The sequence below is a fragment of the Nelumbo lutea genome, chromosome 2, assembly GCF_056320005.1.
Source record: "Nelumbo lutea isolate HS-2025 chromosome 2, American lotus-T2T, whole genome shotgun sequence".
Taxonomy (NCBI): Eukaryota; Viridiplantae; Streptophyta; class Magnoliopsida; order Proteales; family Nelumbonaceae; genus Nelumbo; species Nelumbo lutea.
Window position 1 is genome coordinate 2555244 of NC_142685.1, and position 24795 is coordinate 2580038.

General features: G+C 41.0%; 1 protein-coding gene and 1 non-coding gene across 2 annotated transcripts; both read right to left on the reverse strand.

Annotated features, from left to right (window-relative positions):
* Nucleotides 1-4782: 4782 nt before the first annotated feature.
* LOC148868077 (metallothionein-like protein 2) lies at nt 4783-6039 on the reverse strand. The gene is made up of 3 exons (XM_088971450.1): nt 5880-6039; nt 5393-5476; nt 4783-5211 (listed from the first exon to the last, which is right to left on the reverse strand). The coding sequence occupies exons 1-3, from the start codon at nt 5942-5944 to the stop codon at nt 5118-5120; spliced, it is 243 nt and encodes an 80-aa protein (XP_088827576.1). The 5' UTR covers nt 5945-6039; the 3' UTR covers nt 4783-5117.
* Nucleotides 6040-24692: 18653 nt separating this feature from the next.
* TRNAK-CUU (transfer RNA lysine (anticodon CUU)) lies at nt 24693-24765 on the reverse strand. Its single transcript has one exon. It is a non-coding gene; the product is annotated as a tRNA-Lys (tRNA).
* Nucleotides 24766-24795: the final 30 nt, after the last annotated feature.

Sequence of the window (24795 nt, forward strand, 5' to 3'; positions counted from 1 at the left end):
TCATAACATAATATTCAAATTAATAATAATTTAATGTTTTACAAAAATAAGAATGAAACTATATAATAATAGAATAAATTATAATTTTATGGATTGTTAAATTCAATGAATAATTAAAATTATAGAACCTAAATAAATTTTGAAACAACCAATGAGAAGCACTTTCCCAATAACCTAAATAATCTCTTTCCTAAAATTTCTCCTAAACTACCTACCCCACTTTCTCCAAAATTATCTCTAATTCCTATTTATCTTCTAAATTATCTCTAATTCCTATTTATCTCCAAAATTATCTCTAATTTAGTAGAGAGTTTCTCTCCTAAATTATCTCAAATACCAATTTATCCTCTTCCCTACTTTTTATCTATATCTATCTAAGGAATTTGGATTAAAAAATTTAAGAATTATTTAAATATTCTAACAAAATTATATAGTAACTTTAAAATATTTATTAAAAATACAAAAAATAATTTTATATTTTTTACAAAATATTTCACGAAATTATGTACTAACAATTTAAATTATGTTTTTCTGGATTACCAATTTAAATGTTTTCAAATATTTAATAATATATAATATATTTAAATAAATAAATTCAAATAACAAAAAATTTAATATTTTATAGATTATTTAAATATTTATCATAATTAGATTTTAGATAGTTAAAATAACGAAATTATGTAATAAAATTAAAAAAATACTCTTCAAAGTAGAAAAATAATTATAACATAATATTGACATTAAGAATAATTTAATATATTAAAAAATTAATAATGAAATTATGTAATAATAGTATAAATTATGATTTTATGGATAATTAAATCAATAAAAATAAATTTTAAAATTTAAATATTTTACACATTATTTAAGCATTTAAATAACTAAATATTTTAAAGAAAAAAATATTTAACATAACTAGATTTTAAATAGTTAAAATAAAGAAATATGTAATAAATTTTAAAAAAATCTGAAACGTATAAAAACAATTATAACATAATATTAAAAATAATAATAATTTAATACTTTTACATAATATTGTAAATAACTAATTTCACTTATATAAAGTAATAATTTGAGAAAATAACTTCCAGATAAATTAATATTTTTTAATAATATTTTTAAACTCTTAATCGGTATTTAGTATATAATTTTATATACTAAATTTAATATTTATTGTATTTTAGTAATTATTTATTATTTTTGTGATAAATTTATTTTCAGTGATTATGTATAAATTTATTTATTTATGTTATTTAATAAAAAACTTTCAATAATTATTGGAGACTAAACTACTATTATAAAAAATTTTAAATTTAATTTCTTGTATTTTTGCTATAACTTATTGATTAATATTTATTAGGGATTAAACTATTATTTGAGATTATACTATTTATTGACTAAGTTAATATATTTTTAGTACTTATTGTATTTTTCATTATCAATATATTTTCAATTATTGTGTATTTTTTATATAAATTTTCAATAATTATCAGAGATTAAACTATTGTGAAAACCGACCCACTCAAGTTGTACTAGTTTGGATTGATTTTTTTGGTTTTGTCAATCGGTTCAAAAGAGTTAAACTTAAAATTAAATTAAATTTTAAAAATTACAGTGCTATTATTAAAAAAATAAATTTAAAAATTAGATTTATGATATAAAACTTTTAGACTAAGAAACATGGGAAATTTCTCACTTTTCCATATTAAAAATTATATTTAAAATATAAAATATTAACATGTTAGGTTGTTCGATTTTGATCGGTTTACAATTGGACAAAGTGAAACTGGTCCAAATTGGTCGAATTGGGAAATTTTTGAACCAAAGCTGATCTAAAATACTAGAAAACTGACCAACTCGGGTCGAGTTGATCGAGTTGGTCAGTTTCATCAATTTGATGAATAAACCTAACCAAGGTTTTAAATTTCATAACTTATTGGCCGATATGGACCAATACGTATCATTTCAAAAGAGTTACGATACACAGAACATGTCTAATTAAACGGTTTTGTATTTTTTTCGTCTATATCGAATCGATACGAGTCCGTACTAGCCTTGTATTGGTCCGTTTCAGGTATGTATCAATGCTATAATTTTGATTATTAATGTTTATATAATAATAAGACAGATACAAGTTAAATTTATTTATTAAAAATTAAGGAATATATTAACTTGTATACATAATAAATATCATCTAAATCTATATATAATAAATATTAACTAATAAATGACTTCAAAAAAATATTAACTAACAAAAATTAGTATGTATACACATTCATTTTAGTTCTTCTATTAGTTTTTCAATGGTTACTAATTATATCCCAACACTTCATATAAATCATTAAAGAATGGTTTTTTATGTTTAAATAAATTAGTTATAATCACATAAAACTCATTTTTATTTTTGTTCATATTTTTTAAAGATGTTTTGAATTTGCTACTGTATCCATGTGTATCTTGATTTTTCGTCCGTATCTATACGTTTCCAAAGCGTATCTTGATACGTCTCTTAAAATTGCCTTTCTGATACACCTTGCGTTTCCGATACTTTGAACCTTGAGCGTAACTGAAATGAATTATTATTATTTTTATATTATAAAAAAAATTATTACAGTAATATATAAAGTATGGATAATTACTAATTATTTTAGAAGTTGAAAATATAAAACAATTGTATACTCTTATGTGTTTCTATTAGGGTCATTTACTAGAACACGCCTTATAGTTTTACATATTTACTTAAACATAACTTATAGTTTTCATTTTACTAAAACATTCCATATATTTTACAACTTATTTACTTAATCAACCTTTCATTAAGGAGTGTTTGTTTTGCCATTAGGTCCATGATTTTTTATTTCAAAAATATCCTTAACACTTTTTTTTTGGTACAGAAAACAAAATTGGCCAAATATAACCAATAGAGTGGTTGCCCGTGTGGGCATAAGTGGCATTTTTATTTTCTTTTGATTAAATTTATTTAAATCAACATTAGGGTCTATACTATCATTTTCCATGTCATGTAATGGAAGATTGATTAAATCCATTGCAAATTACAAGTGGTGTTTTAGTAAAATGCTAACTATATGATAGATTTTAATAAATCCCTGAAACTATAAGGGATATTTTAGTAAATGACCCTTTTCTATTATTTAGCTTTTGCTTAATAAATCCCGTGCATCAAACGGGCCCCCGCTAGTTTTGTTTATGAGGCTGTATTTGTTTGCAATGCAAATAAATCTGGACTAATGCAAAACTATGACAGTGCAAATGATTTGAGTGTAAATTCTAATATATTTTTGTTTCAAGTTTTAGTTTATTTTATTTGATTGCAGCACAAATGAAGTAAATTAAGACATGAAGCAAAATAAAGTAAAACCCAAAACAAAATTACACTAGAATTTACACTTTTTCCATTTGCTTTTGTAAAAGTATTTTTTTTTATAAAAGTGCTTTTATAAATGTTTTTGTAAAAGTGCTTTCACAAAAGTACTTTTTATAAAAATGCTTTGTTCTTATAAAATTCAACTAGAGATAATTTTATAAGTGGTATTTTAAAATTCAACTAGGAATAATTTTAGAAGAAAAAAATTGAATAAGCACTTGTTTGTATAAACACTTAAAAAAGATGGAAATTTGAACTTAAAAAATAAACCCTTATTTTTAAAATAAACACTTATTTTGGACTTATTTCTCAAATGCCAATAAGTGCTTAATGGCCTAATAAACACTTATTTTTAAGCACTCCCAACCATGGTGTAAGTATTTTATAACCTTCTCAATAACAACTTAGGATCCGTTTGATTTATAGTCGAAATCGGAATAGTCCATTCCCATAGTTTGTTTGATTCAGATAAGAATGGGAATGTAAATTAAAATCAGTAGGAATGGAATTTTATTCCCAAGGGAGGGTCAGGGAATGACCATTCCAGCAGGAATGAGAATGGAATTCCGATTCCACCCAATCAAACACTAGGAAATAAAATAACCCATTCCGATTCCGATTCTAGACCCCTAATCCTGCGAACCAAACGGGGCCTTATTCACTAAAAAGATAACGAACCTATCGATCGCACCAATTGATTCAATTGAATGAATTGTTAATTTGTCTACTAGTATGGAAGGTACAATTATTGATAAATAGTAACACATATTTGCCTCCTAACTTATCAAAATGACGAAGATCCACTTTCAGATTCCGACACTTTTTTCCTCTTTCATTATTTGAATTGGTGAAGACATTGATTTACTAAAATGTCCTTTCAAAATTCATATGAAAAAGAAAACAACATTTCTTATTTTTTTTTATATAATAAAAAAAAACAGCATTTCAAAATAACAAATATGGGAAGAAGAAGAAGAAAGAAACACAAGTAAACTATTTCTACAAAGTATGTAAGAGAACAGACAAAATAGTCCTACAGTTTAGAAATGTTTAATCACAAAATCTTTTTTGAAAGTTAAAAAAAGTAAAATTAAGGGTTCTTTGTTGCAATTTGCAGACGAAAGTTGGGGTCTTTGTTACAATTAGAAGTGAAGTGGTACTCTGTAATTTACCCTATAATTATTTATCCATCTCCAGAAATTAACTTGGACTTAGAAATAGAGCCAGCAAAAAGTACCAATTAATGCCCTCCTCAAAAAGAAAAAAAAGTGCTAGAATGATAATGATCTATTGATCTGTGGTGCCCAAGTGGTGGGCTCAATTCCCGTTCAAAGTTGATCAGACGCTGTTCATTATTAGTAAGAAAGAAAAAGCATAAAGGAAATACCATTAGCAGATTAGCAGAAAGTATTCATCATTCATTCATCGTAATTTATAAGTTAACAAAGCCCTTCCTTTCATATTCCATATTCATACATAATAGAGCTGAGTGACTGAGTCACTCTTTTTTTTTTTTTTTTTGTGATTTTCTGACTAAACAGAGGAGATGACACACTAGCAAGTAGCCACTAGACAAACCCAAGTCAGGATATGCAGCAGTAATGGCTACTTTATTTGTGAAATCTTCATCAGACTCCCTACGACAACGAGACGAGACCCACTCCTACTCCCACTCGCACACATACTATCTGACAACGTTATTCATAGATATAACCCTTCTTTCGCCCTCCTCTCATTTGCAGTTGCAAGGGTTACAGGTGCAGTTGGATCCGCACTTGCAGCCTTCGTTCTCAGCTCCAAAGCTCATCTCGGACCCTTCGAAGTATCTGCAATCACATGTTTCATTTACATTTAATAATCGAGTTAATTGATGGAAACTTACTTCTTGAATCCACATTTTAACTTAAAGAAAAAGCCCTATAGTTATTATCAAATTAAGCAGAATTTCTTTTGTAGCCAACTTAAAATATTTCCGTATGGCCAGTCGTCAAGGAGAAAGATACATACGCCTTTTGAGGTGCAACCCCAACAACGATGGTCTCAGTAGTTGCCCTCTCCCCGGAGAAGCTGAAGTCCGGGTACATTTTGCATCTGCAACCACATCAGTGAAAAATTAATTAGGACATGATATGTTGACAAGGGGAGGAAAACAATGAAAAAAATTAGTTTGGACGATTAGATAGAGAAGCACGAGTTCAGAACATATAAAAAAATTATAAATTATTGAGAATTCACAAGAGACAAAAAAAAAAAAAAAGAAAGGATGAATTAAAGGAGCAAAGGAATAAACAGCCGATGATGATCCATTTCCCTAAATCTCATTAAGGGTCTATCATGCAAACTATTACAGAACTATCCCAGATAAGTCATCCTCAAATTAAAGAAAAAAACAAGTAGAATCAACTTTTGATTTCACACGAGAGAGAGAGAGAGAGAGAAGGGAAAACTTAACACAACACCAGGACTATCAGGGAAAACATAAACAGAAAATTACCCTCCACAGCCAGAGCCGCACTTGCAGCCAGAGCCACAGCCACAGTTACCTCCGCAGCAAGACATTTTCTCAGGGAATATGAACAGGAAGATGAGAAAAGAGGGTGATTAGAGAGAGAGAAGGAAAATACAATCTCAACAAACACAGAACACTCTGGAACGAGTTTTCAGGTAGAGACCTTGACTCCAATTTATAATGCCATTCAGGAGAGGAAACGATGTGTTTCACCGTACGCGTGTCACCATCCTAGGCAACTGTAAATCGTTCCAACCAAATACTAACCCTCGGGCCTCGGCTACTAACCAGAGAAAAGTACCCTCCCAAGTCCCCACGTATTAATCGCACCTGACAGCTTGGACCCGCCTTGTCCCCACCCACTCAATAATTCCGTGACAAATGTTTTGTTTTATTTATTTATAACTAGAAAAAGAAAACAGGGAAAATAAGAGGGACATTTCGCTTGAAACGATTAATTATTGAGGAATTATGGTAAATGGGAGCTAAGCTATGTAATAACTAATTACTATTAATTGGTATTTTTAAAAAAGGAAAATTTATGATACCGGAAAGATATCATATGAAAAAAGTTTTGATCAATTAAAACCTATTCATACATTTAATAAATAATACTTAATTTGTCATCATATGCACCCTTTAAGATTTCAATTCATTGACGAATATTATATCTTTTCCGTATCATAGTTGAAAATAAATTATTTCATATTCTATTAATTAATGGGCAGGAGGGCAAAACCAACATGTTAAATTCTTGTTTATGTACGTGTAGCCGTGTACGTACGTTCTTGGTTTTTTTTTCTTTTTTTTTAACTGATGAAAGTGACGGTGACAGGCTGAAACGAAAGCTTCATTCCGTTTAAAGTGTAGTAAAACGACAAATCACCTTTCGACTTTCGTGAATACCCACGTCTTCTGATAAATATTTCTATCTTTTCATCGGGGGCCTAAATGAGAATATGTTAATTCTTTTTTAAGTTTTTTTTTTCAAAGTTGATGAAATTGACGAATGTGAATTCAGTTTATTAGTCAGTTATTTTTCCCATATCATATCTTTTCCGTATAATAGTCGACGAATTTAAGACGACATGGTGAGATATTATTGGTCTATCGGGGGATGAATGTAAGATGTGGACCTAAGGGTCCCTAGAATACAACCCCCTGCAGAAAAATCCGATTAAGAAAGTGCTGAAAATATTGTAAGGAGATCGGGAACTGGAACTTTACCACTATCTCAGGAATGGAAATAAACTCGATGATTTAGGGATTTTTTAGAATGAATTCTTGTTTTTTTTTGTTGTTGTAAAAATGTTCTTTATAGAAAATTAATGTTATTTTAAAAATAAAATTATATAAATGAATTTATGTAAGATATTTTTATTCCTGTTTTTCCTAAGTTAATAAGAAATCAGAAGTGTGTAATTAAAACATAATTTCAATTTTCATAAAAGTATATGACATTCATATCAAGGTTTTAAAAACCAACCTAGAATCGGAACCATTATGGCAAATTATTTTTGGATTGACAGTTGGATTGTCTAATTCAAACAGGCAGTCAGTTTTAACTTAAAAAATAAAAAATAACCAAAATCATTAAATAGATCCACAAGTAACTAACCAAATCAATGGTTTTTGATCAATGACTGGATTAATGGTGAAAAAGAATCAATTACATGAACGGTTCCTGGGTCAACAATGGCTCAAAAACACTAATTTACATATAAACTAGAAATTGGGCTGCCAGTAGGCTCTGGGACAGATAATGTCGACCCAATAAAAAGCACCTAGACCCTATTCAGTATATAACTAACTATTATTATCAATTGAGTTTATCATTCTTTGAGTCTTGACCCGATAATATTTGATATTAACTAAAAGGGCTCTAACCTGCTAATTTTACAACAGATTTGATAATTATATTTTTCTCAGTTCTCAAAAGTATCATATATATATATATTTCTTATAAAATAACATTTTTAGACAATTAATTTGAAATTATTATTGGTAAATTATAAGGAATATCAAGTAAACCCAATTCCAACTTTTTGTTATTATATTGGGTGTAGAATATAGATGCCTTGTTGGGATGAGAAGAAAATCTCATATTGGAAAAGAGATAAAGCAATGCGAGGACTTGATATAATGATTGATCCAATCTGGTGGAAACGTTTGGATTAAGGGTAGTGCTCAAGTCTTGTCTGTAAATCCTTGGAGGTTTCCATGAATTTGTCATACGTCAAATACATGTCTAAAACCATGGTTTTTAAAACTGAATCGGTCAGAGGTCCGATTATCGGTTTGAATGGTCCAATCGTTCGATCTAAACAATCAGTTCATTCTTACAAAAAAAATAAAAAAATGGTCAAACTTGTTTGAATGGTTAATCGGTCAGTTCAGCGGTTTGCTGACCAAGGTCAATAATTTTGAGGAAAAAAATGATTTTGGGAAAAAACGAAACCGGACAGGTGACCTATTTCCGGTTTGACCATCCAATCTGGTCTGATTTTGAAAACCATGCCTAAAACACACTCAGCTCAACCTTGATTTGATGACCGGTGGTTAACTGATTAGTTGTTTCAGTTATAATAGAGAGGGAGAGAGGAAAAAAGAAGTGTGAAGGATAGAAAGAATGGAGGGGAAGAGATAAAAGAATGAAGAAACTATGAATTGATATGGCTCAACTCCTCTCCTATTCACTCACTGCAGAGAACATGGAAGTGAGAGAGGAGGGCGGGGGCAGAGAAAAGAAGAGAAGAGGAAGAGAGTGGAGAAAAAGAGAGAGAGAGAGAAAAATAAAAACGCACACACAAAAGAATGCATTACGCGTCAACATTTTCCTCTGAAAACCCAAGTGGGGTGTTTATGTTTTACCCAAAAAAATTCTTAATTAATGGCAGGAGTTCAATTATTTTGGAATAATAGTCTATATATTTTTAATTGATTGTTGTATTCATTCATTTCTAAAGTCAAAATGCCTTAAGAAAACAAAACAAGTACATGCAAATAAAGAAGAGAAATAGATCGAAGATGTGTTGTTATCATCTTGCAAGATTTTAATATATATAGAAAGTGGTTTCCAAACAATCTCACCCATTTTATCTGTCGCTTGGACTTGGAGGGTGTTACACAGTTTTGTTACTTAATAAAATCAAGGAACACCAGATTAATTAAGAAGACAACATGGTCTTGTATATATATATTCTCAACGTAATCAGGAGCTAGGAGGACTCAGCAGGAGTTGACACCACAGACTGTAGTGGCGTAGCTAGTAGGGGTTGCGTGGAAGATAGTTGTGATTCTATCCATAATTCCATAATCTCCTACTGTTCACCACTTTTTCTCTAGTGATGAAAGTTGGGGCGGAACAAGACTTTTGGGTTGCTTCGCTAAATGCTTGCTTTATCGTTGTTTCTTTATGAAAATGCGTGGCGCTGTGACCAACCAAAGTGCCAAACGGAACAAAAACAAGGCCCCCCTTGGCCCTTCCCTTCCCTTGACACACGGTCATGGATGAGCATGATTCTGCGGCAGACAGCGACATCAATTGTACCTCGATCTTTTACACATTGCAGTAAGCTAGACAACAAAAGGGAGAAGATAGTATTTAAGTAGGTGAAGAATTAAGCCAGCCACACATATGTTCATGCATCCATTCAATCTTTTTTTTTTTTTTCCCAGCTGATATACTTGATAATATAATTAAAGAATAAAAAATAAAAAAGTCAGCAAGCTGGAGGTTAAGATCAGAAATTAATAAGAAGTTGCAGGTAACTATATTATGTATTTGTCCCATCAAATAATTAAGGTTATTGAATAGGCAATAGCATTGTAATACAACCTATCATATCACATTGCATATCTCTTATCCCCCGTGGAGGATGATGGAGTACTTAGCCAGTCAACATACATAGTAGGCTCACGTTATCCATCGAATAGACCAGTACCACTGCCACACCATCGAATAGACCAGTACCAGACCCCAAATGAACCACCACCATCAATCATCCATCTATGTATCATTTATGTATTGACCTAGCTACCAGAAAGAAACAAATTAGATTAGCTTATAAATTAAATTAAAAAAAAAAAGATGGCTGAGCTACATGCTATTGGCTGCACTTACGGTATATGAACCTTATCACCTAGTGGAATGAAAAGAATTCACAACCCATTGCATGTATGATGCATGCCTATCCGAACATTAATTAATAATGTAAGTTGCCTATATAATTTAATTACTTAGAATGCACACAACATGATGGAAATGTCGTCCTTCTCCTTCCCTAGGAAGCATATTATCATCATATATCTATTGGATTATTCCAAATCAATGTGATGAGCCCAAAGTAACGCTGTCTACTGGTCGGTCGCGGGCATGCCAAACATTAAAAAGATACCCATTGTCTAATACTTTCTCTTTCATTATAGAAAAATACATATTTTCTCATGGTAATATTATTATACTATGATGCAAATTATATTACAGTTTAAAAATATAGATGCCAATTATTATCGGGTTAGACTCTAACATCCTCATCAGTGGTTATAGGCCCTATATATAGCTATAGGGTTTGATTCAGAGCTTGCACATTTACTTAAAACTGTATTTATAGAGTCAGGTCAGGTCTATAAGTTTTGATGAATTGTTAGTGTACAACTTGATACAAATCCTTCAGTGTAGGCGATCCAGACTAGAACGATACATCTCCTGTCTTGGGGTCTTGGCATCTCTCTCTCTCTGATCCCTCTTTAAGCAATCAAATCCTAGTGAATAAGCATACTATACTCTCGCTTTTAAATCCTCGATCGGATCCCTTGTGGAAAAAGGATGGTTTTCTCTTCTCCTGTTGTCAATGCCTTCACCTTTATTCAGTTGCTGAAATTTTAAAAACATATTTTCTTAAGGAGGAGGGGAAATGGAGGAGTAAGCAAGGGTCCCAGTTCCCAAGTGGCATTGGTTTGTTTAGTTTCAGAATCTCTTTCTCTAAAAAATTAAAAAAGGACCAAGCAATGAAATAAAGAATGGAAGCCCCCAATAATTGCTGCTACAGTGATCGTTTCATTTCATGGTGGTCCCTGCTGGTGTTGGCTATGGATGATAGAGGATCGTTGTAGACCGGGGAGTAGATTTCTCATTTGTGAATTGTGATGGGTGCGACTCAAGTACAATCGCTTTCTCCATCTCCACCTTTCTCTTAGATTGCCTTCGGGGAAGTGTTCAAGGCATCGATCAAAGTGGGGTTGCCCACTTGCCCTTAAAAAGAAAAGTTGTAGTCAGTCACTGTGCCTGTGTTAATTTGGACGATGTTACTTTCTGATCGATATAATTGCTCGTTCCCTTCATGTTCATGGCATATTAAACCAGCTGATGAGTGTGAGCCCTGTTAGCCTGTTAGCCTGTTACGTTACACTTTGGGGTCTGAAATAGCGGAACCGGAATCTTCTACTTGCTAGCTCCAATCGGTCCATTTACATGTACCTTCCAATAACTTTGTAATTCCTCCAATTCAACATTTAATGGAATCTTGCACTCAAACGCAACGGTAATGGCGGGATCCCAAAACTAGTTCATTAGCATTTTTTAATTGCTCTTTTTCTCCGAAATCAATCTGAAGCCTTTATGTTTCTCTTTCATGAGATGGTAAATCTCGTTGGCAAGAGATAGGTACCATCCAACAAAATATGGCAATTGAATAAATCAACAAGCTGTATATATGAATTGAAGTCTCTCTTGACATAAAAGAAACAAATCAATAACATTAACACCTTCTTTTAAGTGATTATCTCTCCCAGCATAGACTCACTATTTTGGAAAAAAAAATCGAAATTCTGGCCGGAGACCCATGATAGATTTATGAAGAAAGGGAGTTGTGACTTTTGAGGTTCGTAGAGGTCATCAGTTCTCCCAAATTCTTTTTTAAAGTCTCATTTGCTTATAAATTTCTCACTTAGGTAAATTATAAATGTTTCTTAGTAACACTTACCCATATTTTTTTAATTCCCATGTAAATAATATAATAATTTTTTTACCAAAAAATGAATGTTAAAAGGGCAAATTTGTCCTATAATATTTTATAAACTTTTCCCTTAATTGGAAAAGTTACCCATATGGATAAATTCTATGCGGGTAAATAAAGCTCTATTTATGGTAGGATTCATTACCTAATACAAAAAGAGTACTGTAAAGTTGGTTAATGAGAAAGAGATACCCATTGACCAACTTTTCCTCTCTTATTTAGTGCCTAAGTAGCGCGCTCTCTCTTTCTTACTCCTTAATCCCAGTTGAACACCACAACAAACTTGAGCCCGCTGAACAAGTCTAATACTGATGCCAATATGTTGGAGTTGGATTAGGATCACAGCCATTTAGAGTAATGAAATGTAGTTTGGACCTCCTTCATGCATATCTTGGATAGACCAAGGCAACGGATGTTGTGTTTGGAGCATTGCTTACGATCTTTGTCAAATAAAAATTGGAAATTATTTATTCAGCATGGATTTAGGTTGTTTTCATGGAAAGTTTATAGGTTGTTAATCAAAACAAATTTTCTTCGTTTTCTAACTTCATTTTGTTTGAAAGTAAGTTACTAAATGTCGATAGTCAGAAAATTCTGGACCAATCTCATAAGAAATTTCGAAATTACAGGAGCAATCAGAGTTTTTGAGGATTAAATGTAATGGTGTGATCAGAGTTTTTGAGGATTAAATGCAATGGTGTTTTCTTTTGGTAAGATCATGTGATAGGTGGTTTTAGGGATTCTGGATCTCCTGCCGACAATAATTTTGCCTATATTTATTCACAACATATTATCACCATGCATTGGGAATATCTCTCAATACTATGTAGGAGGATGAGATATGCTACATGTGTGATTGTGATGATATGTAGGTAGACGTGGGGAGGAGATCTGGACTCGGTTATAGGAGGGATAAGAAGGGTTCCTTTATTGTTATTGTTGTTGTTTAGTGTGTGTATATCTGTGCCTTTGTTAATGGCTGGTATGTGCTGGCGGGTGGTCCATTGGGTCTTTTGTAAGAGTCCATTTAAGTGGAACTTGGGGCAGTTCTACACTATAGGGCGTTACAGGCTGTGTGTCGTGCTGTGAAGGCTGAATGAAAATTTGTTATTGTGGACTCAGAACTCCCTAAGTGCTATCTTGGCGTTGAAAGGATCTAATGTGGCCATCCCTTTGTCTCTTTTGGATGATATAAACTAATAAAATATATTTTAATTCATTTTGATAATATTTCTGATCTTTTTTCCTTGATATTCCTTCATTTTGGATGATATCATCTCTTTTGGATGATATGGCTCATGAAGCTAGCAAAAGGCTTCTCCAACAACTTTTCCCTTCCGTCAACAGGATGGATGAATAAGGAAAAACACGATATCTTGTTTTTCACCCACTTTACTTAAAGACCTTAATGGAATAAAATCCTCACTGTCAGAACAAAGAAAAATGAAAGATAAAGGCTGTGTTGGAGTGTAAATCCTGGTTTAGAGTAAATTTGCATTTTGGTTTACTTTTATTTATTTTTGGCAACATTACATTTATGCATTGATAAATGATAGTTAATGCATATTTATATTTATAATAAGATGTAAAAGTAAATGAATAAAAAATAATTAAATTTGCGTTCAAGTGGACTTTTGATAAAAAAAAGCCATATGCCTTATCAGAATTCGTGTTTGCATCCATTATAACTAAAAATCTATTTGATAAGAAGATAAATTTATTGATACAAAACTAACCCAAATTAGTAATTTATATAAACCACTTTACACTCTACATATTTGCATCCTTTCCAAAACGCAACCAAAGGATTTATTAAAAATATTTCAATCATTTTAGTTTTGATGATAAGTAGGTCCCATATTCAATTCACCCATTCTAAGAACAAGATAACTTAAATAATCCAGCTTCTGTTTTTATTTTTATTTAAGGAATTAAAAAAAAAAAAGCCACAAGTTTTTGAGGGGGGCTGCTGCCTGCTAACAAGCAATGCGAGGAAGATAGAAAATAAACTGACATGAATAACTACATCATTTTAAGTATATAGAATAGATTCTATTTGATCTGATAGGTAGAGCCTATGTAGAGGTGTATAAAGTGGCTAATAAAAGAAAAGGTCTGTGATGAAGGAAGATTTGGCCCGATCTATTTATTATGAGATACGTGGCAGAAACGACAGCTCGGCAAAAGGGGCCAAGCCTAGGCGGGAACAAGGGGACACACTTCGCCAGACTAACCCACCTTGTAACAGCTCAGGATAGACTTCGCCGAACTGCCACCTTGTAACAGCTCGGGATAGACTTCACCGACCTGCCACCTTATAACAGTTCGGGATAGACCGCCGAACTAACCCACCTTGTAACAGCTCGGAATAGACTTCGCCAAACTGCCACCTTGTAACAGCTCGGGATAGACTTCGCCGAACTGCCACCTTGTAACAGCTCCGGATAGACTTCGCCGAACTACCTTGTAACAGCTCGGGATACACTTCGCCGAACTGACCCACCTTGTAACAGTTCGGGATACCTCCGAGCTCAAGACCGCCTCGCTCAGCACTTCGCATCATCTTCTGGGCACCAAAGCCAAACAAGTTGTACCATGCCTGACACTAGGGAAGTCCGTGCCCGAGGGCGCCTCGCCTGACTGACTTGGGATCTGACGTTTGGCAGCAGCACTCTAAACGGCCACCTGCCACCGCCACTGACGCCGCCATCTCCGGTTAGACGGTTAGGCAGTGACGGTTCTGTCTTAGTAGAAGGGATGACAATCGATTTGACAAGCGCAAGGGTAATCATACCCGATCTGACAAGGGCCTCGGGACGAGTACACGAAGTGACTATAAGAGCCCCCTGCCCCCCGGCAACAGAGGTATGCAAACTTTGCGCTATCTGGTGTTACCTTGCTTTTGAAGGATTCTAACTTGAGCTTCGGAGCCTCTACACCGGGTTCCCCCCGGAGCTTTCCCATCTCTTCCGTTTCAGGATCCCTGCTACCCCGTTCGAAAGCAAGGTAGCGGACAGCTAAGACCATCCGGATCGCGCTCCATCAATTGGCGCCGTCTGTGGGAACACGCTTCAAAAATCCTCCCTCCAAACTTCGATACCCCCTTTCTTCTTCAAAAAACCCAACACTCATGGCCTCCTCCAGCAACACCGGACGCGGCACGGAGACAAACGCCACCGGGGAGCAACTTCAGGTCCCCGTAGTGTGCGTTGGACAGTTCACCATCCCCCTTTCGGCGGATGGGATCCCCATCCTGAACACGCCACAAGCAGTGGCACCCGTAAACCCTCCTACCACAAACGTCCCCTTTCCTCTCCCCATTGAGACAACTTTCACTGAACCAACTGCCGTCCCCCTGGCAGCTAGCCAAGACCAATTGGAGGACCTGATGCAGTGCATGCGGGCAATGCAAGCCGAAATGCAACAGTTCCAGCAACACCAGCTTCACCAGCACCAAGTGCTGCACAACATCTCCCAGTATCACTATCAACAGCAGTTCCCCCAACTGCCACTGAACCAACCACTAATTCCACCTCGCCACCCCGCTCCGAGGCCGGTCAAGGCCTCCCCGCAGGATGGGCGCCCCCGCCAGGCGAAGGCCTCCCGGCCCCAAAACCACCCCAACAGCCAGGCCTCGTCCCCAGGCCGAAGAGAGAAAAATGTCATCCCCGCCTCGCAACCCGCGGGTGGGTCGGGAACCTCGCCCGTGAGGTCGGCACCCCGGCGCTCCAAGCCCGAGCTCTCGCTCACCGAAAATTGATTCAGCGCCCTGGCGGCGGACTACCAGCATTCCGGGCCCATCGAGCTCGGTAACACGGAGGCCAGCAGCGCCAGCACAAGGCCCGCTCAACGGCGAAGGCACCGACGGAGTCGCCAAACCACCACCCGCGCCTTGTCGAAACTCAGTGGCAAAGCCACGAGCTCGGACGAGGTAGGGGCTACCCCGGCTCTCTCCGTTCCTTCCCCCCTCGCATCGGAACTCCTGGCGGTCCCCTTACCCAGAGACTTCAAACTCCCACCTCTGGACAAGTACGACGGGTCCTTCGACCCCAACGACCACGTTGATGCCTTTCAGTCGCAAATGCACCTCGCCAGGGCTAGCGAATCGTGCATGTGCGTGGCCTTTACCACCACCCTCAGGGGGGTAGCCCGCACTTGGTACAGGAACCTGGCCCCCCGGGTCGATAAAGTGCTGGGCCCAGTTCGTGCAAGTCTTCACCACACACTTCGTCACCAGCCGACGGTGCCCCAAAACAGAGGAACGCATCTTCGGAGTGGTCCAAAGAGAAGGAGAATCTATTCGGGGCTACATCAAGCGGTTCAACGAGGCATGCTTGCAAATACCGCGGTTGGACCCCGCAGTGTAGCTCGCGGCGGCCAAAAGAGGGGTGATGCACAAAGAGTTCAAATGGCACATGGTGGCCAACCAGCCCGCGACCGTGGCCGAATTCCTCAAACTCGCGGATAAGTTCATGAGGACTGAGGAAGAGATCAACCAACGAACCGAAGGCGGGAACGAGAAAAGAAAGAGAGAAGGCGAGCTCTCCAACCCGGTGAGTAGAAAAAACTCGACCCGGGAGCCGAAGCCGAACCAGTCCTTCTGGGCCCCCCTAGCAGTTCGGACGGACTACACGCCGTTGAACACGAGGCGGACAGAGATCTTAATGACGATCAAAGACGCTCCGTACGTTAAGTGACCACCTCGCCTGAAGGGAAATCCGAACGATAGAAACAAGAATTTGTATTGTAGTTTCCATAGAGACCATGGTCATAGCACCGAACAGTGTAATAACCTCCGGGACGAGATAGAGGGACTCATCCGTCACGGATACTTGAGAAATTTTGTACAACACAACAATAATAAAGCAGGTCGGCAAGGGGAGCACGAAAGGGATGCACCCGAGTCTAGCAACAGACCTGCCGAACCGTTGCAGAAGCAGCCTCCGGAAGAGAGGCCAGTTCGGGGAACCATCCATGTAATAGTGGGAGGATCGGTGGTAGCGGGGTGTACCTCGGCAGCAGCCCGAACTTCAGTTCGCGAAGCGGCCCTCGAAGAAAGGAACCCCCCAAAGAGACCAAAGACCGAAGAGCCAATCTTTTTCACGGAGGACGACGCGCGAGGAGTCCACTACCCCCATGATGACGCGCTTGTCATTAAGCTAAGGATCAGCGATTTCGAGGTCAGGCGCATACTCGTAGATTCGGGCAGCTCAGTGGACATCCTCTTCAAATCGGCATTTGACCAGCTGTAGTTAAAGAGGAGCGAGCAGAAGCCCGCGAACACTCCCCTGGTAGGTTTCAGCGGAGAGGAAGTTAGGCCCCTCGGGAAAATAACTGTCCCTGTGGAAGTCGGCACATGGCCTTGTGCGGTCAGACTCAACCATGATTTCCTGGTAGTCACGACCCCCTCCCCATACAATGCCATAATAGGGCGGCCGATCACGCATGTCCTACGGGCGGCGGTCTCCACCTACTATTTGGCCCTGAAGTTCCCTACGGACTTCGGTATAGGGGTAGCGCGGGGCGACCAGCTCGAGTCCCGCAAGTGCTACGTTGCCGCCCTAAAGGGAAAAACCAAGGCGGCCGACGACCTCGAGCTGGAGCGGCCGGCGGAGCAAGGTGAGGAGCGAGCTTCGCCCACGGAGGAAACAGTCGCAATCCAGACTTCAGCTACGGACCCAGCTTGCACACTAAGCATCGGAGCTTCCATCGAAGACCCCCTACGAGCCGAACTGGTGAGTTTTTTACTTCAAAATTTAGATATTTTTGCCTGGTCCACGGCCGACATGCCCGGCATTAGCCCCGGACTGATAACTCACAAACTTAATACTGACCCTGTAGTCAGACCCGTTAGACAGAAGAAACGCAACTTAACCCCAGAACGCTGGAGAGCGGTCGACGAGGAGGTCGAGAAGCTCCTCGCAGCAAACTTCATAAGGGAAGTCCACTACCCGAGCTGGGTGGCCAACCCAGTGTTGGTAAAAAAGGCAAGCGGCAAGTGGCGCATGTGCGTGGATTATACCGACCTAAACTGAGCTTGCCCGAAAGATTGCTTCCCCCTCCCCAGAATTGACCGCCTAGTGGACGCGACCTCGGGAAACGAGTTGCTAAGCTTCCTGGACGCCTACTCGGGCTACAACCAAGTTAGAATGGACCCATCCAATGAGGAAAAAACCAGCTTCATAATCGAGTTTGGCCTGTATTGCTACAAAGTCATGCCCTTCGGACTAAAAAACGCCGGGGCAACTTTCCAAAGACGTAAATAAGTTGTTTCGGCCTCTGATTGGTACGAAGATAGAATGCTATGTAGATGACATGGTCGTCAAGACTCAGTTTTCACAAGAGTTAATACAAGACTTAGATTCTATTTTCCAAATCCTGCGTCACTTTAGCATGAAGTTGAATCCCAACAAGTGTGTCTTCGGCGTCACCTCGGGCAAGTTCCTAGGCTACATTGTCAATCGGCGCGGTATTGAGGCCAACCCGGACAAAATAAAAGCCATTCTAGAGATGAAACCACCTCGGAAAGTAAAAGAGGTTCAGAGGCTAAACGGCCGCATAGCCGCTCTAAGCCGCTTCTTGTCCAAATCAGCAAACCGCTGCCTACCCTTCTTCAAGGCAGTCAAAGGCAAAGGGTTCGAATGGACCCAGGACTGCCAGTTCGCGTTCGACGAACTAAAAGGTTACCTCGCTAGTATACCAACCTTAGCCCGGCACGAGGTGGGCGAGGTCTTACAACTGTACCTCTCGGCGAGCGACGAGGCGGTCAGTTTGGTACTAATAAAGGAAACAGACCGGGTCCAATGACCCATATATTATGTTAGTAAAATTTTGCTGCGAGCAGAGGTAAGGTACCCGGAGATACAAAAACTAGCATACGCCCTAGTAATAGCAGCTCGGAAACTCCGCCCGTACTTCCAGGCTCACACGGTCATCGTCCTAACTGACAAACCTCTTAGACAAGTTTTACTCAAACCCAAAGTCTCCGGTCGACTGATGAAATGGGCCATCGAACTCAGCGAGTACGACCTCCAGTACAAACCGAGAACCACTATCAAGGCCCAAGCTTTGGCAGATTTTATCGCCGAGTGCACTTTCAGCCACGAAGCTCCACAGGTCGAGCCCGAGGTCCCCATATGCGGCGAACCCGGAGCTCCTGAGCCCATAGAGTTCGAACCCCGTGAAGTAGCACCCAGTGTGGCCTCTCTCCTGATCAGGCGAAGAGCAAATTGGGATGAGGAGCCCTGGATCCTTCACATGGATGGTTCCTCAAACCGGCAAGGCAGCGGAGCTGGAATAGCCTTGTGCGGCCCGAGCGGCACAAAAGTAGAGTACGCGCTACGCTTTGAGTTCGCGGCATCCAACAACGAGGCAGAGTACGAAGCGCTAATCGCCGGGCTGGACCTAGCACAAAAGGTTAAGGCAAAACACTTGGTCATCTGCAGCGATTCTCAGCTCGTGGTAAACCAAGTTACCGGGGAATACGAAGCACGCGATCTCTCCATGATCGCATATTTGGCCAAAGTAAAAGAAGCCCTGCTCAACTTCTGGTCACACATCATCAGGCAAATCCCAAGGTCCGAAAACACTGAGGCCGATGCCCTATCCCGGTTAGCCAGCACGAGTCACAACAATATGAGAACTGTGTACATAGAGGACTTACCTCGGCCTAGTATTCTCGGGGGGACAGAGGAGGTCGCTCCCATCTTAGAAGCAGAGCCGAGCTGGATCGATCCACTCGCGAGCTTCCTGATAGACGGAACCCTCCCTGTAGAACGCAATGCCGCCAAGAGGGTGCAGCGCCAGGCGGCAAAATATGTCATAATAGACGAACGGTTATACCGATGGTCGTACACGCTCCCCTATTTGCGGTGCCTGCGACCTACCGAAGCCGAGTTTGTACTCCGTGACACTCATGAAGGCCTGTGCGATGGACACTTGGGGGGCAGAGCACTCGCCCAAAAGGCACTTCGACAAGGATACTACTGGCCAACGATGAAGGCAGAAGCTGTCGAGCTCGTCAGAAAATGCGACAAGTGTCAGAAGCACGCTAACATCCACCATCAACTTGCCTCCGACCTCAAATACCTTGCCAGCCCGTGGCCCTTTGCACAATGGGGCATTGACCTCCTTGGGCCATTCCCACCAGCAACAGGCGGAAGAAAATTCTTAGTTGTTGCGGTAGATTATTTTACTGTTATGGCCCGAAACATACAGAACTTCTTTTGGAAGAACATAGTATGTCGGTTCGGATTACCTCGGGTTCTAATTTCCGACAACGACAAACAGTTCGAGGATATCAAGTTCCAAGAGTGGTGCCAGGACATGGGGATTCGACAAAATTTCACGTCAGTCGCGCACCCACAGGCAAACGGTCAGACGGAAGTAATGAACAGAGTCATCCTGCGCGGACTGAAAGCACGTCTGGATCGAGCTAAGGGATTGTGGGCCGAAGAGCTACCAAGTGTCTTATGGGCTCACCGAACGACCGAAAAAGCAACCACGGGAGAAACCCCCTTCAACCTCACCTATGGCACTGAAGCGGTGATCCCAGCGGAAATCGAAATACCAACGTTGTGATTAGAAACATACGACGATCGGACGAACGAAGACGAGTTACGCACCAACCTCGACCTACTGGACAAGGTAAGGGACCTCGCGCACATCCGAATAGCGGCATACCAGCAGCAGGTAGCTCGCTACTACAATAGCAGAGTAAAGCGACGAAGCTTCCGAGTCGGCGACCTGGTCCTCCGGAAGATTATGGTGCCCGAACCCGGCGTCGGCAAGCTTGGACCTTATTGGGAAGGGCCCTATAAAGTAAAAACAGCGCTCGGGGGCGCATACGAACTCGAAACCTTGGAAGGCAAACGAGTACCCCGAACGTGGAACATCGTGAACTTGAGGCGATACTACCTATAAACCACCTAGCGAGGTGGACGAAATCAGGCCATGTGCCACAAGGCAAGCCGAGGAACTTCAGCACATTATCAGCTCGGAAAAAATCAGTTCGCGGCATAAAAGGCCACGGAAATTTAAAAACTCGGCAAAGAAACAGCTCGGGGAAGATGAGCAAGGGGAAAAAGACTCCATTGCAAGAAACAGTACACTGGCAAAAAAAAAAATTTACATGCCCGGAGCCACTTCTTCGCCATCGGAAGGCACTTCAACAACACCCGAAGGCCCTGCCTCTCCTTCAGAGTCCGGCTCGCCATCGGTAGCATTGGCCATCTCCTGAGTTATGCGCGAAGTGGTTATGGCACTTACATCGAGGTCGGGGTATGTATTCCGGATCATCCACCGGCTCAACTTGAACCCCCTCCTGTAAAAGTCCACCATCAGATCGTCAAAACGCGGGGAGGCAATGTAGTCTTCAACTGCCTTCTTTTTGGCGTCTTCAACGCCTTGGGAAAAAAGCTGTGTTCTCTCCATAATGTCCTCCTGAAGATACTCGACTTGATGCTGCAAATCCAACTTCATGTCCGCCATGTGCTTGACAACTACCCCCATGGCCTCGGCGTCACGCTGAGACCTCGCCTGTCTGGCCATCGCGACGCGAGCAGCCTTTTCAACAGCATAAGCAGCCGCCTCAGCAGCCCGGGTATTTGCCTCTGCAGCACGGAAGGCTTCTTCAGCAGCATGAGCAGCAGCCTCAGCAGCTCGCGCCTGTCGCGAGCTCCTCTCCACTTGGGCCGCCAAGGCATGAATCGAAGAATTCACCTACCAAAAGAAACAAGTGAGCAAAAAGACAACAAAAGCAACGGAATTAAATAAGACAGAATCTTACTTACCACCATGGCATGTGTTACGGCGCGGCAAGCGACCTGGTTCAAGGGAAGATCGGTCCACGCCGCGACCTCCTCGGGGAAAGTAGCATCCCTACTCTTCTGAAGAGCGTAGTTCGGCATCAACACGCTCCTAAACTCCCCTTGAGCTCCCGAGCCTGAGGGCCCAACCCGCGTATGAGCAGACCTGGAGTGAGGAGCACTTGAGTACGCAGGAGTGCCCGTATGAGTGGTTTCAGCGAAAGGCGCCCCGGCAGTCTCGTGCACTGGTGGAGTCACTTCGGGCTCCCTGGGCAGATCCTCTGTCGTATGGTCTGGGGCTTGGGGCTCCTCATCCAGGGGCAGCTCGTTACGAGTTCGCTTGGCGACCCGCTTCCTCCTCTTCATACCTTGGAACAAACGCCCGCCGCGAGTTCTCTCCGCATCCATCACACCTACAGAAACGAGTTCGACATCAAAAAAAAAAAAGCCGCATAGCCAGAAACCTATCCGAACTCAGGCCGACTACAAAAAGCTTAGCCTCCGTTAAGTAGTGGTGGCACTTTAAGCCTTGCCGTGCCCACTGCCGGGGACCCTTCACCGTCTCTTTATCAAGAGTTACGCCCAAGTCGGGAGCGGCCTCACCCCACCCGGTCTGAAAGGGCCATCCTTGTGCACTTCGCACGCCGAAGTAGTCCCGCTTCCACGCCGGGACCTTGTTAGGAAGATCATGCAGAAACTTAAAACCCTGGCGAGGAGTAAGGTAATACCCCCGTCTCCCCCCAGGAAGAGGACCCGCCTGTCTCTTGAGCATCAAGATAGAGGAGAATATCTCTAAGTCCAAGGGGAAGTTCTGCTCGCAAAAAAGGGATATTGTCCCCACCAGGTTCCGAATAGAATTCGGATGAAGCTGGCCAATGGTGACACCGAAGTGGTTTATGACTTCGACGAGAAGGGGATGGAAAGGAAGTCGCAACCCTGCAGCGAGCTGCTCTCGAAAAATCACGATTTCGTCGGGACCGTGTTCCCAAGGAAAGCTACCCGAAGGAATGAAATATGTGTACCCCCCAAGAAGATTGTAGGACAGAAGTATGGATTGAAGCCCCTCAGGCGTCATGGTCGAAGGACCAAACCTGTCTAGCATCTGACCTCGGCGGGAGGTAGACGCCAAACTGCCCGAAGCGACTCGGCCCACTGGTTCATAGTCTTCAAGCTCCACCTCAGGATCACTGAGGCAGTCTGGGGAGATGGCCCGGTTGATGGAACCTACGACGGCCCTACTCGAAGAATCGTCTGAGCTATCAAAGCTAGACATTGGGGGAAAGATAGATTCAAGAAAGTACTCACCGGAAAGTTTGAAGAACAAGCCAAAGAACCGTGAAGACTGTATAACCAGCCTTGACGCGAGCTGGAAAAGATTTGGACGCGAGTTGAAAGGTTGGACGCGTACTCAGTAGACAAACCGCAGAAGTGACAAACCAACCGGGGTCCCCCACTATTTATAGCTACAGTAACCAAGAATCGACCGTGCAGACTGAAGACGATCCGACGGCCCACGTTCTTACCGACTGCACAACCCTTAAAGTCGAGACGTGATTGGCGCACGTCTTTCCGAAAAAAGCGAAACGTCAGCACGTCTTTTTGAAACCGACGTCACTTTGACACGCGTCTTTTCGAAGCTGACGCGCCGCACGTCTCCCTGACAGTCGACGGCGCACGTACAGCAGTGGCGTGCCTTTTTGAAATGACCTGCTGTCACGTCCCAGCGGCGCGAGTTGGTTTGAAATTTAAAACGCACGGTCACAACCACCAGCGTTCTTGAGTAAGCACGTTTCCAGCCTTCTCGAAAACCGAAAAAACCCTAGCAAAAGCGTCTCATACAGTGAAGGTTTGAAGGACGGGACAAATCTACAACCACCTCGTGAAAACTCCCCGCACCATGGCAAGGCCCTCGGCGCAAGGAGTGGGGGGCAATTGATGAAGGAAGATTTGGCCCGACCTCTTTATTATGAGACACGTGGCAGAAACGACAGCTCGGCAAAAGGGGCCAAGCCTAGGTGAGAACAAGGGGATACACTTTGCCGAACTAACCCACCTTGTAACAGCTCGGGATAGACTTTTCGGGATAGACCGCCGAACTAACCCACCTTGTAACAACTCGGGATAGACTTCGCCGAACTGCCACCTTGTAACAACTCGGGATAGACTTCGCCGAACTACCTTGTAACAACTCGGGATACACTTCGCCGAACTGACCCACCTTGTAACAGTTCGCATCATCTTCTGGGCACCAAAGCCAAACAAGTCGTACCATGCCTGACACTAGGGAAGTCCGTGCCCGAGGGCGCCTCGCCTGACTGACTTGGGATCTGACGTTTGGCAGCAGCACTCTAAACGGCCACCTGCCACCGCCATCTCCGGTTAGACGGTTAGGCAGTGACGGTTCTGTCTCAGCAGAAGGGACGACAACCGATTTGACAAGCGCAAGGGTAATCATACCCGATCTGACAAGGGCCTCGGGACGAGTACACGAAGTGACTATAAGAGCCCCCTGCCCCCGGCAACGGAGGTATGCAAACTTTGCGCTATCTGGTGTTACCTTGCTTTTGAAGGATTCTAACTTGAGCTTCGGAGCCTCTACACCGGGTTCCCCCTGGAGCTTTCCCATCTCTTCCGTTTCAGGATCCCTGCTACCCCGTTCGAAAGCAAGGCAGCGGACAGCTAAGACCAGCCGGATCGCGCTCCATCAGTCTGTATGTTGATTTAACCAATAATTTAGATTGTGTTTGTCTTGTTTTGATTAATGAATTTTGTGATTTTAAGAATCGTTTAAAGTTGGATTATTGGATGTATAAATTTTTTTGGATATATTGTATAGAAAACATATTTTTTCATGTTTTTTTTTTTTGGTGTGTAGGGTAGGGGGGTGATGAGCTAACAATTGATTATCCGGAGCTGAAAAAGTAACTTCAAAGAAAAAAGTGACTTGAATCTTTTAAAAGAACACTATCAATTAACGCCCACCGTGGGGCTCGAACCCACGACCACAAGGTTAAGAGCCTTGCGCTCTACCGACTGAGCTAGACGGGCACACGATGAAAAGTTATTAAAAATAAATTA